The sequence below is a fragment of the Dermacentor variabilis genome, chromosome 11, assembly GCF_050947875.1.
Source record: "Dermacentor variabilis isolate Ectoservices chromosome 11, ASM5094787v1, whole genome shotgun sequence".
Taxonomy (NCBI): domain Eukaryota; kingdom Metazoa; phylum Arthropoda; class Arachnida; order Ixodida; family Ixodidae; genus Dermacentor; species Dermacentor variabilis.
This window is the reverse complement of record NC_134578.1, coordinates 68,688,331-68,702,307: the sequence shown is the minus strand read 5'-3', so window position 1 is coordinate 68,702,307 and position 13,977 is coordinate 68,688,331. Positions and strand designations below refer to the sequence as shown.

The following is a 13,977-nucleotide window of genomic DNA, read 5'->3' as shown; positions in this document are numbered from 1 at the left end:
AAAAACATTAATTTGAATATCCAATATTAGCAATGTATTACAAAGTTTAATGCTTGCATGCCTTTGACTGGAAAACATGGTGCGGCACATGTTCGGGAGTCTCGTAGCATTGCATAACGAGAACGTAGCACGCTATCAGTAACATAGTACATTGAAATCACTGTATACAGTACCATCTACTCTTATTAAAGCGAACTCTAAATTATTGTGCTGGCGCTGATTACAGCTCAGTTCTAGTATATCAAAGTCTGGAAATTATTCTTATCAACAGAATGCTGCTCAATAGAATGAAGGGCTTTTTCTTTTTCTTTTTCTTTTGATCTGAAGCTAAAGAATTAGTGACGTTGAGTTGTACTGAATGGCAATGAGCGTCTTCGTGGGCCTGTGTTTTATGGCAATGTTTTATTGCACAGGAAGTTTTGCTGTGCAGTATTTTTTTTTTTTTTCAAAATGCAGAAACGCATTCCCGTCTTTACGGCAAGAGGGTTATATCGTAAAGCCAAACTGCGCGACAGGCGTATGCACGGACCACGCATCGCGTGACTCGATCATTACTCCCCCCGTTGCCATCGTTGGTGCTGTGCGGGTCAACCGCGGTATAGGCGACGACGGTAAAGAGCAGGCGTCTTTTCATTGAATGTTTCAGTGTCATTTGCTACCTGTCAGCGATCCCGAAATCCGGAGGGCCACAACAATTTCGCTCGACGCCGCGAAAGACGAAAGGAGAAGCATGCGCATTTGGGGCTGGTTGGTTCATGACTCGAACGGAAACAGTGCTAAACAACTGGACGTTGTCCGTCTCTTTCTCACGTCCAGTTATTTTGCGCTGTTTCCGCTCAGAAAACGAACGCAGAGAGAACTTATTTCCGGATGTTTATGCGCTGCCGTGTACATAGTGCAGCTTGGCTATAGGGACACGCCGTTTTCCTTCATAGTACTTTAGTACAATTTGGAGAAGCGATAGTGCCCAGATGTGTTTCTCACAACTCACGCACGCGCTCGACGTTCGGGCAAATAGGAGAAAGAAAGTATCCTGGTGAGAATGGTCTATAGACGTCCAAATCGCAGTCTTTCTTGATTCCGAGGGAATTAAAAAATATTTTACTTACTTTGCTGTTGCCCCTTACCCTTGTGTAATGATAAAACAGAAATATATTTATTTAGACAGAAGGTTAGAAGGATCCTGTGTGAACGTACGTGGCTTCTCCGAAATAAATCTGCTGTTCGCACTTCAATTGTGTCTCCGCGTGTTCGTTTTCCCCTGTCCAGTACAAAATGCAAGTGCAGTCCAAATGAAAAATCAGTGAGGAAGTATGCTACGCATATAATTCGTCGGCAATGCGTTCCATGTCGTTTAGCGTTTAACAAAATATTTCCCCCGTATTATGTTAAAGAATACGGGGTTGACCTTGAATTGCTGCATACGCAGGGAGAAAGTGGAGTCAATTGCAGATCTCAGCACTCCTTACTTCCCTGTCGACGCCCTCAAGCAGTTCGTCATTGAAGCGCTGGCCGACGCTGTGAAGAAGGACAGTCGCCCCAACCGTGACCCCATCGGCGGTAGCAACGAGAACCTGTTCGTGTGAGTGGCTCTCCACATGGTTAAGTTAGCCTCACCAAGAGTGGAAGTGCGAAGCCCTGTTGGCCCATAAACTTCAATAGGCAGGGTCTGGGCACCCATGCAACAACTCAAAACGCCAGTAACACCCTCGCGTCCTTCGTAGATATATAGCTGTAATATATATACTCATGCGTAAAAACAATCTCGTAACATACTCGGATAGCTCAGGGCTGAACTTTGGTGATTGCAAATTAATGGCCTCACGTATAAGTGCAGGCACTGCATTTCAATTCAACTAGACTTTCTTTTAGTTTGAATAATAATTCAATCTGTGTGTGTATGTGCGTCTCCTGAGCCCCTACACAGTGTTTTGTAGTGCGTATTAAGTAACCTGAGCCTTCAGGCTTTATGTGGTTTCTTTTAGCACGCCACACGCATGCTTCTAGCACCCGTATATGTAGCTGACCTGAGAGAAAGAAAAACAGGCGACTTGCTGCTCAATTTTCTTTTAAATGTGCAGTATTTAAAGAGAAAAACCTTACAGTTGAGCTATTGTGTTGCCCCTTCAAATGTTGTTCCAAGGAAGCTCCTGATTAATTTGCACCACAGCTTTGCTGTTTTTGTTGTTAATGCTGGTATTCTGGCACACCACACAAGTCTGACTAAAAGCTTTCACGACCTAGAGCCAAAGCCGCTAATGTTGCGTTCCAACAGTAGGTCCCCAAATAGTCATGCCAGATCATTTTGTGCAACGTATATCGGTACGGGGCAACTGACCAAGGACTTCAGCAAAAAGCTCGCGTTCCGAGTTGGATACTGCAGAAATGGATGGTCCACACGGCTCCCGCTAATTAGCGGGTTGGGGGGGGGGGGGGTGGAGGCACGAGCTGCTCTTGTGTCCTTAAAAGGCCATATGCTTTGGTGTCTCCACAAGGTGCAGAACAAAGATAAATGATTAATAAGCATTTGAAGGTCACAACGTCCCGAATTCCTTCAATGTAGGCCCCTGCTCAAGCTCGCTGACAAGCTCCTGCTCGTTGGACTGATGAACGACGACGACTTACAGTGGCTCCTCTACCTCCTCGACCCTAGCACCTTCCATCCTGGTAAAGGTTAGTAACATAACTTATTTTGTTTGTCTACGTTACATTTAGGGTTTTCTTCGTCCTACACTTGTGCTATCTCCGAATGGCCTTTCCCGAAAGCTACGGCAGCAGTATCAAGTCGCAACAAAGCGCATTCGAGCTTGTATTTTGAGAATACTAAGCTGGTTCTAATAGTTGCAATCAGTCTTTGTCACGCATACTACAGCGGGATTTTACCTCGGAACGATATCTTGTTTCTGCTTTACGTGACTCTCACAGCGCCCCCATATTCTGACCTGTCGAGATGTGACCTGTCAAGTAGTCCCTTTGTAATGTGGAACGTATTGTTGAGCCATGTCCGTGCAACACCTCCAAACTTTTAAATGCCGCAATGTTTAAAACTTTACCTTCAATCAAAGATAACAAAAGCTTTCTCTATATCTTCCATTTGGAAGCCACCAGAAATATTCAGCTTGGGCAGCGTTAATTTTTTTTATTTAATAGCGAAAACTCTGAAATGTGTTTATACGTCACTTAAGCGTTCTTCGGAACAGCCGTGAGTGACTTGTGATGAAAGCATCATTGCCCCATACCTGTTGTGAGACACGCATTCCCACCTACACGAATCGCGAGCTTCACTTACGGGCGCACGACGCAGCTAAACCGCAGGTAGCTGGTGCACTGCACTTTTAAATTTTGATTCTTTGGGAGCGTCCATCATTCCGCCCCACCTAAAAATGGAAATGAAATTTGCACGCCGGGTGCAGGCTGCGAAAAACTATAATTCATGGTTGTGGCTTAGCAATGCAGGGCACTGTTTTCCTCTTTGCGCGTCGCTGCTTGTCGATGAACTATAGTACATCTATAGTGTCCGATCTTACAGTGCGTTCTGTCTCTTTATTATTTTTTCTTGTTTCTTTGATATTACTCTCACTGTTCTCACAACTACATCAGCAATCTGACAGGAGGGAACACACCCGAGCCAATTCCCCCTCGTTGGTTATAATTGAGATCATAAATGGTAGAGCATCAGGTGGAATGATATAAAGAAATTATTAAGTTATGACTACGCTGGCACCCATCACATATGAAGAGGCTTTCTTAAGTGAGAGCACTTGGGAGATTCGTGGCACTGTGGCACATGTGTCCCGTGTGCACATAAATAAATGGGCTGACAACAATGTTCGTATGCAGCTGGGATCGGTGCTCCTGCCGCGGTGACCGGAAGTGACGGCGGCGGAGGCGGAAATGGAGGCGTCCCACTGGGCCTCATCGACATGCAGATCGCCGAGGGCGTCAAACTGCAGGTCTGCCTCATCTTGCACCACCTGTGCGACTTGCAGCTCAGACACCGAGTGGAGGCCATCGTTTGCTTCTCCGACGACTACGTCGGAAACTTGCAGTCGGTGAGTCGGTGCATACGCTCAAAAAAGAAAGAGGTCGACTGCTAAAATACGCGCCCATATCATGTTTTTGGCCACTCGGCTGAATCAACAACACAAATTTAAGACCATATTGTTAGTCTCCGAAAATAATTTGTGTCTGCCTTTTTAAAGCATTTACAAGGTGTACCGTTGCGGTTTTGCACGTGCAACATATGTCACAGATGCGACAGGTCCGCCGTCGACCCTCTCCAACGTGCTTAATTCCTCAATATACTGAAATGCTGAAATTTCCTGCGAGATATTTCCCATGGCAGATTTCAGCGGAATTTTAGTAGAAGTTCTAGCATTTTTGTTGCATAGCAGTAGTAATAGATTTTTTTTATATATTAAGGTACCTAAGGAAGCAATTTGTAGCTAGAGTGACTGATGCCTGAACGGCGGCCGCCAGAAGGTGAAGGGCTGTGGATTACAAGACAAGGAGAGAGGGCAGCCGAAAGAATCAAAGAATATGAGAAAAATATATTTAGGCACTATAGAATATCCCTTAAACCCTTTCCCCTGTGTGGGGCAGCAAATCGGACGTGCGTCTGGTTGACCTCCCTACCTTTCGTTCCTTCCTCTTTCCTGCTCCTCCTCCTCCTTCTCCTCCATAGCTCAGATCATTCGCAGCTCTTCTGGCAGCGAATTCAAGCACCCGACTTAGAGCAGGCTCTTTTATTTGAACCTGTTTTAGGGGAATTTTAATATATTCCCTCCCATTGTTGAATAAAAAAAAAGGCGCATGTAGTAAAATTTGAGTTGAGACGCCCCCCATTCGTTGAGTTAGAGCCCGCCTTTGACGCGATCAGCTTTCGTAATTTTCGCCTGGGTTTCATTTTCCAGGACCAACTGAGACGGTACATCGAGATCAAGCAGTCGGACCTGCCCTCATCCGTAGCTGCCAAGAAGACCCGGGAGTTCCGCTGCACGCCCAAGGAGCAGGTGAGGGCGCGATTCCCGCCAGCACGGAATCGTCCACTAATGTGGAGAGTTGGACGAGTTGGTGATTAATCATCGTACCGCGTTGGGGAAGCAGCGCCTTGGCCGGGACAAGGCGGAGGCACACAATAATGATGATGATGATGATGTTTGCTCGCATTGCCTTCGAAACGGGGCTACGACAAATGGTCACCTAGCCTGCTTGAGCTAATTGGGTTCTATATAGACACCTATTGCAGTCTAGCATTTTGTATATCTCTATTTGATCTTACTTAAATAAAACCGCGATCACTATATTGTACAGTCACCTATGCCTGTAACCACCTTGGCATCATCGATTTCATTGCTTTTATTTTTTTCGCCAATACTCTAAACCTCTCTGTCTTATCTCGACAGCTGACCGTTGGACAGCAGAAAAATGACATGTCACATTGCTATCGCTTTATTACAGATGATCATACATACATACATACATACATACATACATACATACATACATACATACATACATACATACATACATACATACATACATACATACATACATACATACATACATACATACATACATACATACATAAATAGTTATGCATATGCTAAGGCCATAGGTCGGCAATCTGCAAACTCCCTTATTAGTCGACTCAGTGCCTGAGCCTGAGTGAGTTTTGTTTATTTTGCCGACCTAAAAGAACATACAGAAAGTCACGGTGTCTGCAGCAGAGAGATGGTGTGTTTAGAAAAAAGCTTTTTTTTGAACAAGAGACGATACGAGCACGGAGCCACAATCACGGCACTATTCCACCAGGACGATAACACATACAAAGTACAAAGCATTGTATACACGGAACGTTTTCAAAGTAGTGTCCGAGTGCTCACTCACTAACATAAAACCACATAGACCCACGGAAACGCACAGTCACGCATAAACTAATTGTCAAATGCGTAAAATGATGTTCAATATGTACAGTGTACACAATAGTTATGTACAATTATGATGTGATAGGGACACTTTACATAGTTTTGTAGCGATGCTATGAGACGTGTATATACAGAAATGGTCATGTATACGAGAGCACGTACACACAGCAATCACGGGCACCTACATACATGTTTGTTCAGTGAATACTTTTGATGGCCTGGCTGGTCGAAAAATTAAGCCATGCGCGTCGATCAGCCACCGACAGGAAACGGTATGACCACTGTCGAAGGAACTCCTCTTCCCCAAGAAAGAACAACTCCTCTCACAGAAACGACAGTAGCTCAGAGCCTCTCCAGAAGTGGAAACAGAGCTTGGCGACGATGTCCCGCGGCAACTGTCTGCATGCAGCGAGCAACGTGTATCACTCGAGTGCATAAAAAAATCGTGAACCATTCCGCTCTGTGAAGGTGGAGAACCAGCGTAGCTTTCAGCACACGACGCAGATGTGACACAGAATTTTGAACAAAGGTACGGACACATTTATTGCCCTGATCGGTAGTCGCCTTGACGAAAGGTACGCACACACATTTACATTTGGAAGGGCGCTTTAGCTTCGCCTTTAAGAGTGGAACGCGATAGCAGTCAAAGATACCTGACTGCTTCTGACGCTTCCCGTCAACTGCAGCATATGTAACCGTAATGTTTTCCCTGAAACGCTGGCGGCAAGTGCTATGCACGAAGGCGAGCTTTGTGCGTTTTTCTTTTTTTTTTTTTCGATGGTGTTCCAAGGCGCCGAGCAGACCGCGCCGCTCCTACTTTTAGACAGACATCAAACGTCAACCGGAAAAGGGGCTTGTGCTTGAGTTTCCCCGTAGCAGATATATGTTTTCTCGCATATTCAAATTACAATCCGACGCTATACTGTCTGTAGGTTTTATGTAAGTCGTACTTAACGAATTTTCTGGTGCATTTTACTTTCAGAAATTCAATTATTTCCCTAATGCATCTGCGCCACGCGGAGGGCCTGGGTTGTTCAGGATGAATGGTTCGGGATGATTGTGTCGACACGGAAAAATATATGCACAGAAGTTTCCCCACGAACAGCTTCGCTGTAAAAGAAAACCAAATAATTCACGTAGAAACTCCTCTGGGAGTTGTCCAAGTGTGCGTAAGCATTGTGCCACTTGCTCATCTCCATGCAGTCCTGTGTCATTATCAATGCTATAAAACTGGATCAAGCCACTACATCGCGCTGTGGCGACACGAGTGGGTGCGGACGCCTGCGGCAGATGCGCTGATGACGTTCCGATCATTATAAGCAGTTATCGCTCCTTAAGGCCGATCCACACGACGGACCAAGTCTGCGGGCCGATCGGTGACGTGATGCGGCGTCACGGCCCGCAACGGTCCGGTCCGGCGCAGAGCACATCCACACAGCGGACCACCATAGCAGACGGCAGAGCAGACCAACCAGCTACACTCTCGGCCAGAGTGTTATCATTGTTATCATTCCGGCTCCATTCCTACAAATCCGGGGACTGCTCAACGAAGGATACAAAATAAGAACCTCCTCGTCACTCCAAGAGGACACGGTGTTTAAAAAAATAAATCTGCTGCACGCACGTGTAGGCGGAACGGCGGACATGAAACGACGGGCTTGACTGGCTTTTGCTGAGCCGTAAACTAGATTGGACTTGGCTGAAGACACTCTGTTGCCGGACAACATTCGCTGGCTACGCCAAAATCGCTGCGGTTTGCATGCGGTCCGCCGCCAAAACTGAAGCGGGAGAAGCCTCGGCGATTTGTTGGACCGCGAGGGCCGCGGTCTTGCGCGGGCCAACGGCGGTACGCACGAACTGGTGACGTCCTGTCACGTGATGCGCGGACCGCGGTCCAAGAAGAGCAATTTGGTCCGTCGTGTGGATCGGCCTTTAGGGCCGTATCCATCCGAGTCGAACCATTGACCAAACGTCCTCGGGTGGCGGCTTCGTATGGCACCGCCGCTTGGGCCGCACCTTGAAAAGGGTCTGCGATACCGACAAAGAGTGCCGGCTGCTGATACCTTCCCGCACTGGGTTTTCGACGCTTACTTAGCGTTGAAGAGACACGCGCGGGCCCGTATCTTGAAAGCGATCTGCGAAAGTGGCAGAGGGTGGCGCCTGCTGAGAGCGCCGTGTTCTCTCCGCATCGTTGGCGTTGAAGCGAGAGGCTGCACGAAGGTGAATGAGCTCGCTGCCGCGGACGCTACCTCCAAAGCCCGTCTTACGGGAAAGACGTAGGGACTGTTTTCTCGCTGGGCAAACACATGAATTATTACGCATTTAGAATCCAGCATGGGAACACGCGGCCGTCGTTCGCTCCGCAACGCACCGGCACCGCGCCCCTTCTTTCCTCACGCGCTCTACCAATTTTACGCCCGTCGTCCCTATCGCAGCTCCGGCAATGCAAGCTGGCGTCGCTAAGTCGAGACTCAAGGCGCCGCGCTTCGAAACCCCCCTCCCACCGCGTACCCCTCCGCTTCGCGTTTTACTACCGATTGCGCCTCCCAGAAACGCTGGAGGCAGGTTTGGAAGGGAAGTGGCAGAAGATTCGCTGGGAAGCGCGATACATCCGGGCAGAACGGAGTAGATTATGTTTTGCAAGCTTGCCCTTTCACTTTTGCGGCCAAAGACAGACAAGGCTCCATAAATACTTCGTTTAGCGCAAAACAACGGACACAAGAAAAGGCGACAGTATTTATGGATCCGCACCAACTAGCCCGCCAACACATTGTGCTGAACAGACAAGGCTATAGGCAGACGCTACAGATAGAGGCTGCGGCGCTCTGGGGTGCGGAATCACGAGAAGCGAGCAAGATCGACGCTGTCGTGTTTCTCGAGTTCGGTAAGTGCTCGCCCGATCCCTCCCATGTTTTGTCGGCGCCTTTTTCTTCATGCGCGAGCGGCGACGGCTAGCGTTCAGCGCGACTGACGGCTGGACGTCTCGTTTGCTCGTTTGCTGGCCGTGCTGTGCCTCAACCGTTGTGACAGTTCAGTCTTACTCCGGTTGAGTCTGCGGAGCGACCGGACTATCAAAACATTCAGTGTCCTGCGCAGTCTACGGGAACGACGAAGCGGGGTGAACGTTCAGCAGTGCTTTCGTGAACCGTAGATCTATTGAACTCCATCGATGTAGCTTTCGCGCGGACACTGATGCATTGGAGGACAGTAAATAAAAAATACGAGGACACCTAAGCACTTACGAGTTGTGAATACGAAAACGTTAGTGTCCAATTGGACGCCGCTGGGCGGTCCTTCATGTCATGAACTCCTCGCCGGTAAGCGAGCGCGTTGAGACGCTTGTCGCGTTTTGGTGTTACCGATGCGCATTTAAAACACAGGCGAGAGCTTGCGCGCAGAATGAACGCGTGGATAACACGAGCATCTGGGAGCGACGATGACGTGGCGTCGCTGCGATGCCCCCTCCCCTCGCGCTGTACTGAAGCAAGGAGCGCGCGAGGCACCCTCGTGACATGGCGTTGCAGCTAGTGGGAAGTTTCGCTCAATCGGCAATTTAAGATTCAGCTAGGAAACAGCATGACACCAGGCAAGCCTCCTCTGACTCCGCCCTGCCGCTTTCTCTTCGAGACCTAACTACATGATGACTCTTGGGGAGTAAGACTTCCATGGTTGCCGGGCCTTTTCGACACACTGTTCGGTACGCTGTTCCCCCTATAGCGGCGCCCGCATCACAATTGACCCTCTCTCCAGTCTGCTCTCGCGTATAGTCCGCGTGCTCAGCGTGTACAAATTACCCCTTGTGCATCACATGGTGAGGGCTATTCCCATGAGCCTTTTATATACGTATCTATAAGTCAGCTTCAAGATGGTCAAGTGACGCTCTCATCCTAGTTCTTTTCCTTCCTCCGTGTTTGGTGGTGACGTTCAGCACGACTGACAGTAAATATAAATGTCACTAGTGTCGCTGTTGTAACTCCGCACTTATGGCAAGGAGTGTCATAGGCAAAACCACTGTTGATGTTCTGGACAAACTAGGATTTGCGAAGTTCAGAACCTCTACAGGGCGGCGACGTCCAACAACTTAAGAAAGCAAAACTGCGAGCCGAACTTTCTGCCGTGCTGCCGTGAATCGTACTCAAGACATGGCATTACGTAAAGTCATATGTTGTTGTTTTTTTGGCACCAATTTTAGCAGCGTTCACTTTTGTTTACGAGGCAGGCCCTCATAAAGCGCAGATGCAAAAAGACCGAATTTTATCCTAAGCGGCCAAAGAACGCACGCGCGCGTGCGCGCCACCGCTCGCATGCATGCATGCACGAACGAACATACAAATAAGAATTTTCATATTTTTAAAAGATCTCTTTGGCACATTTTGTCCTTAGGCGCAATATTTTGCCGCACTGTATAAGATAGCACGTCATAATTATTTGTATCTTGCAAAACATTGTGAAGCTCAGGAAATAAAGACTCTTGTATGTATGCAAGCCTTCTGCATACTTTCTCCTATAGCTGTTTACCGTTTCTAGGTCCTATATAATAATAATTTTCTATTATTATTATTATTAATATTCTATTATTAGTTTCTATAATACTTATAGTTTCGTATGGTCTACGAATGGTTGATGTGGTCAATTCACGAGAAAGCATGAGTTTGTGAGCGTCTGTAGGCCAAGTAGACCTGCTTGAGTGATTCATCGCGAGGGAGTCCGGGTGAGCCCGATCGGCTGAATAGAGTAAAACTTAGTGAGTCAAAACGCGCAAAACTTAGCGAGTCTGAGTCCTATTGAGCCGGCTGAGTAGAATTCTGGTGAGTGAGTTCGAGCGAGCCCTAAGCAAAAAACAAAAATGATTTTTGACTGAGTCTTTTATATCCGACCTTATTTTGCCGACCTGACTATACATCTGTTTGCGTTTTATTACCGCGTTATTTCAAATCGCACCGGGAAACGGACATCACATTCCTTGGAAATATACGTTTAAGTGGCAGAAAGGAAGTTACTGGGGCTCCATTCGTCTCTCACACATTTACCATCACGTGACGTTCATTTTAGGACTCAGCGTGCGACGCGCAGGTGGCGAGCGTCGTGCGCCATAAATAAGCGTTGTTAGTGGAATTCTTGTGTGTGAATGAAATACTCCTCGTTAGCAACGCGCGTGAAGGCTTTTTAACCACGTGTCGTGTAATACATTTGCGTTTGCGTCTCGCATATGCGCTATGCGTGTGTATGCTTTTCTTTCTTCGGGAAACCACGCTTGGCGGTATTGACGTAGACCAATGCGTGTCTACAAGTATGTTCTATGACCAGGATTGTTTTCTAGACATATTTTCCTCAGTGCAAGAAAATAAAAAGATGTCTGCGTGCACTGATGGGTTGTCTGCAGGACAGCAGACGGCAGGCCGTTCTGGGATGAAACAATGAAAGGGAGCTAAGCCTTGCGATAACTTTGTTCTGTTTTTATTCACCTGAACGTTTTTTCTGTAGCTGATTTTGTATTGCTTTAGCAAATATGCGGACGCTTCAGACGAATGTCTGCCGTCGGCGTCACCGTGAAGCTCTGTATAAAGTTCAAGGGCGATAAAATCGTCGCCGCGCGCCGTATGCTGTATGTGCGAGTGAAAGCGTGAGAGTCGATGATGGTGGCTAAATCTCGCGCGCGTGTGGGAGGAAAGCGGGGATTAAACGCGCCATCCACCGGCGGGAGGAGATGGAAGGAGCTCTGGGCCCTATCTTCAAAGCGATTGCAATGAGTGTAGAGTCCGGGTGCACTGAGGGATAATCGCTTCGTGTGCGCTTTGTTGTCGCCGCTTAGTTCGCGTTGAAGCGAGAGGCAGCACGAAGGTCAATTCGCTCGCTGCTGCTGCTGCTGCTGCTGCGCTTTCTCACTCCGGCGTTTCGACAGCGAGTGTGCGCGGTCATCGAGCGAGACGTGTTCATGTTTGCTTCTGCGCGTGACACCATGCTAGGTAATTAGTAAGCGAATGTTTACAATTTTATGCGGTTGACATAGCTACTATCCTTATTTCTTATAGCGGTCTACTAATTTTCTATCACAATCAGAGTTGCAATCTAGAGCGCACTATAGCTCAGGTCGACCTCTCTGTCTTTCCTGTCAATAAATTCTATATTCTATATATGCTATCACAATCGATGCTTTGCCTTTCGGGTGAAATTGCAACTGTTTTGTTCTGAACGTTTTGCCTGGCCTCTCTCGTGCGCCACTATAGGCACCGGTGGCGTCATCAGGTCGTATTAGCGTAGCGGCGCGAAATCTGCTAACGTGCCGTTGAAGTGAACCAGTCAATGTTTTATCTCCAGATAGCAGTTAAACATAAAAAAAAACAGAACGAAAGGAGGTTGATTTTAATGAAATAAAGGTAAGACAATTAACTCATTTATGCCAAAATGCGTCTGCTTTCATGCCCATATGTCTTCAGCGTCTGCATCACCAACCCTACACTCTACATACCTATTCTCCCCTTTCATATTACCCCCGTCTGTCAACCATACTAGGAACATAAGATCCATGTAAGACACCAATTCCCTATTATTAAAATTTGTAAAGCTGCGTTCCGCTGCCATATGAAATGGACCCGACATGTAGGATTTAATAAATCCCAATCTTTCTTTGGAGGCGCTGTAGAAAAACTTCATGTCTGGAGACCAAACTATTTTTGACGTCGCTATCGCTCATGGGCACACACACAAAAAAAGTTATTTTTGCTGTCAAATCAAACTGTTTTAATCGACCTTCCCAGACATTCGAGTGCAGTCTCAGCGACTGCCGCACCGCTGGTGGTGGTTAGGCGCAAGCCATTATGGGAGAAGGGAGCGCCGAGCCGCTCTCGGCTCGCATGCTGCAGGCAAGGCGAGATTCATTGTGGAAAGTTTTGCGCACACTAAACGAAGAGAACAAAAAAAAAGACACAAGGACCAGCGCAGTCTTTGTGTCCTTTTCTTCTTCTTTCAGTGTGCGCAAAACTTTCCACAATGAAGTCAAACCAACTAGGCCGCCTTTCAGTCTTAGAGCAGGCGAGTCTCTGGCGGATCAGGCGCCCCAAATTTCCAAATCCTTGCTGCCACTGCTGACGGTGCGAGCGCATTTCTGGCAAAGTTCATTCGGGACCGCAATAATTTCCAGCCTAAGCACTTTTCCAAGTATGACGATAAAGAAAGCTCCGGACGAATAGAATCGATCGCGCCTGCCAGAACCAGCACGTGCGTGGTAGGCAAGGATATAAGCAGTAATCGGTGCGACGTCATGACCCTTAAGAGGTCTGTTCACTTCATAACTAATTGGACCGACCAAGTAAAGAACATTAAATTGCAGGCTTTGATCTGAACCACGATCTGATTATGAGGCACACCGTATAGTGGGGGACTCCTGATCAATTTTTTTTACCACACGGGCTTCTTTAACGTGCATGAACCTAAGCCTATGTGCTCGAGAGTTTTTTTTTTTTTGCAATTTGGCACCCCTTTGGAATCAAGCCCGCAGCGCAAGTGTATATGTGATGGCCACTGAGCTACCACGACGGGTCATGAGGCCGACGAAATATACAGTGCTGTCAAAGTGTTTATCTCACAAGGTGATTGAACTTTCGTTAGCCCTTTGAGTCACAAACTATATAACTGAATGTTCTTACTCTTACACGTGACTTGAATATTCACGTTACAAGCCAGAAATTTCTGCTCCGTTCCAGAAATTCGGAGGCCTACGCTGTAAATTGACTTACATCCTTAAGATGTTTTATGTCTATGTCACAGCCTTACAGGGTGTGACTGTTTGAAATTATTATTACATTACTACTGTACTAAAGTTACTTGTGATTGTTTTTGGTTAGTACAGGGACATTTACATTCAGCGCCATGTTTCAAGTATTTCATATTGTGGTCAACAGCCGTCGGGTGAGGGGACATTCAAAACTAGGTTGTGCCTCCATATGGAGACAGTGTCACTGAATCAAAGAATTAGATTACGCCGCCACCGGCAAAGAACATTGTTTCGTGCTTTGGAGGCCGCAGCCGCTGCGGTCTATGGTAATGACAT

General features: G+C 47.2%; 1 protein-coding gene across 2 annotated transcripts in view; it reads left to right on the top strand.

The window, feature by feature from the left end:
* The window catches only part of RyR (Ryanodine receptor), a 313,565-nt gene that overhangs the window by 152,499 nt on the left and 147,089 nt on the right, over positions 1–13,977 (top strand). For both annotated transcript variants that reach the window (XM_075673606.1, XM_075673605.1), the window contains exons 48-51: positions 1,430–1,582; positions 2,564–2,673; positions 3,841–4,052; positions 4,914–5,012. In XM_075673606.1, the coding sequence (XP_075529721.1) occupies positions 1,430–1,582; positions 2,564–2,673; positions 3,841–4,052; positions 4,914–5,012 (574 nt within the window). The remainder of the gene's footprint in view (positions 1–1,429; positions 1,583–2,563; positions 2,674–3,840; positions 4,053–4,913; positions 5,013–13,977) is intronic.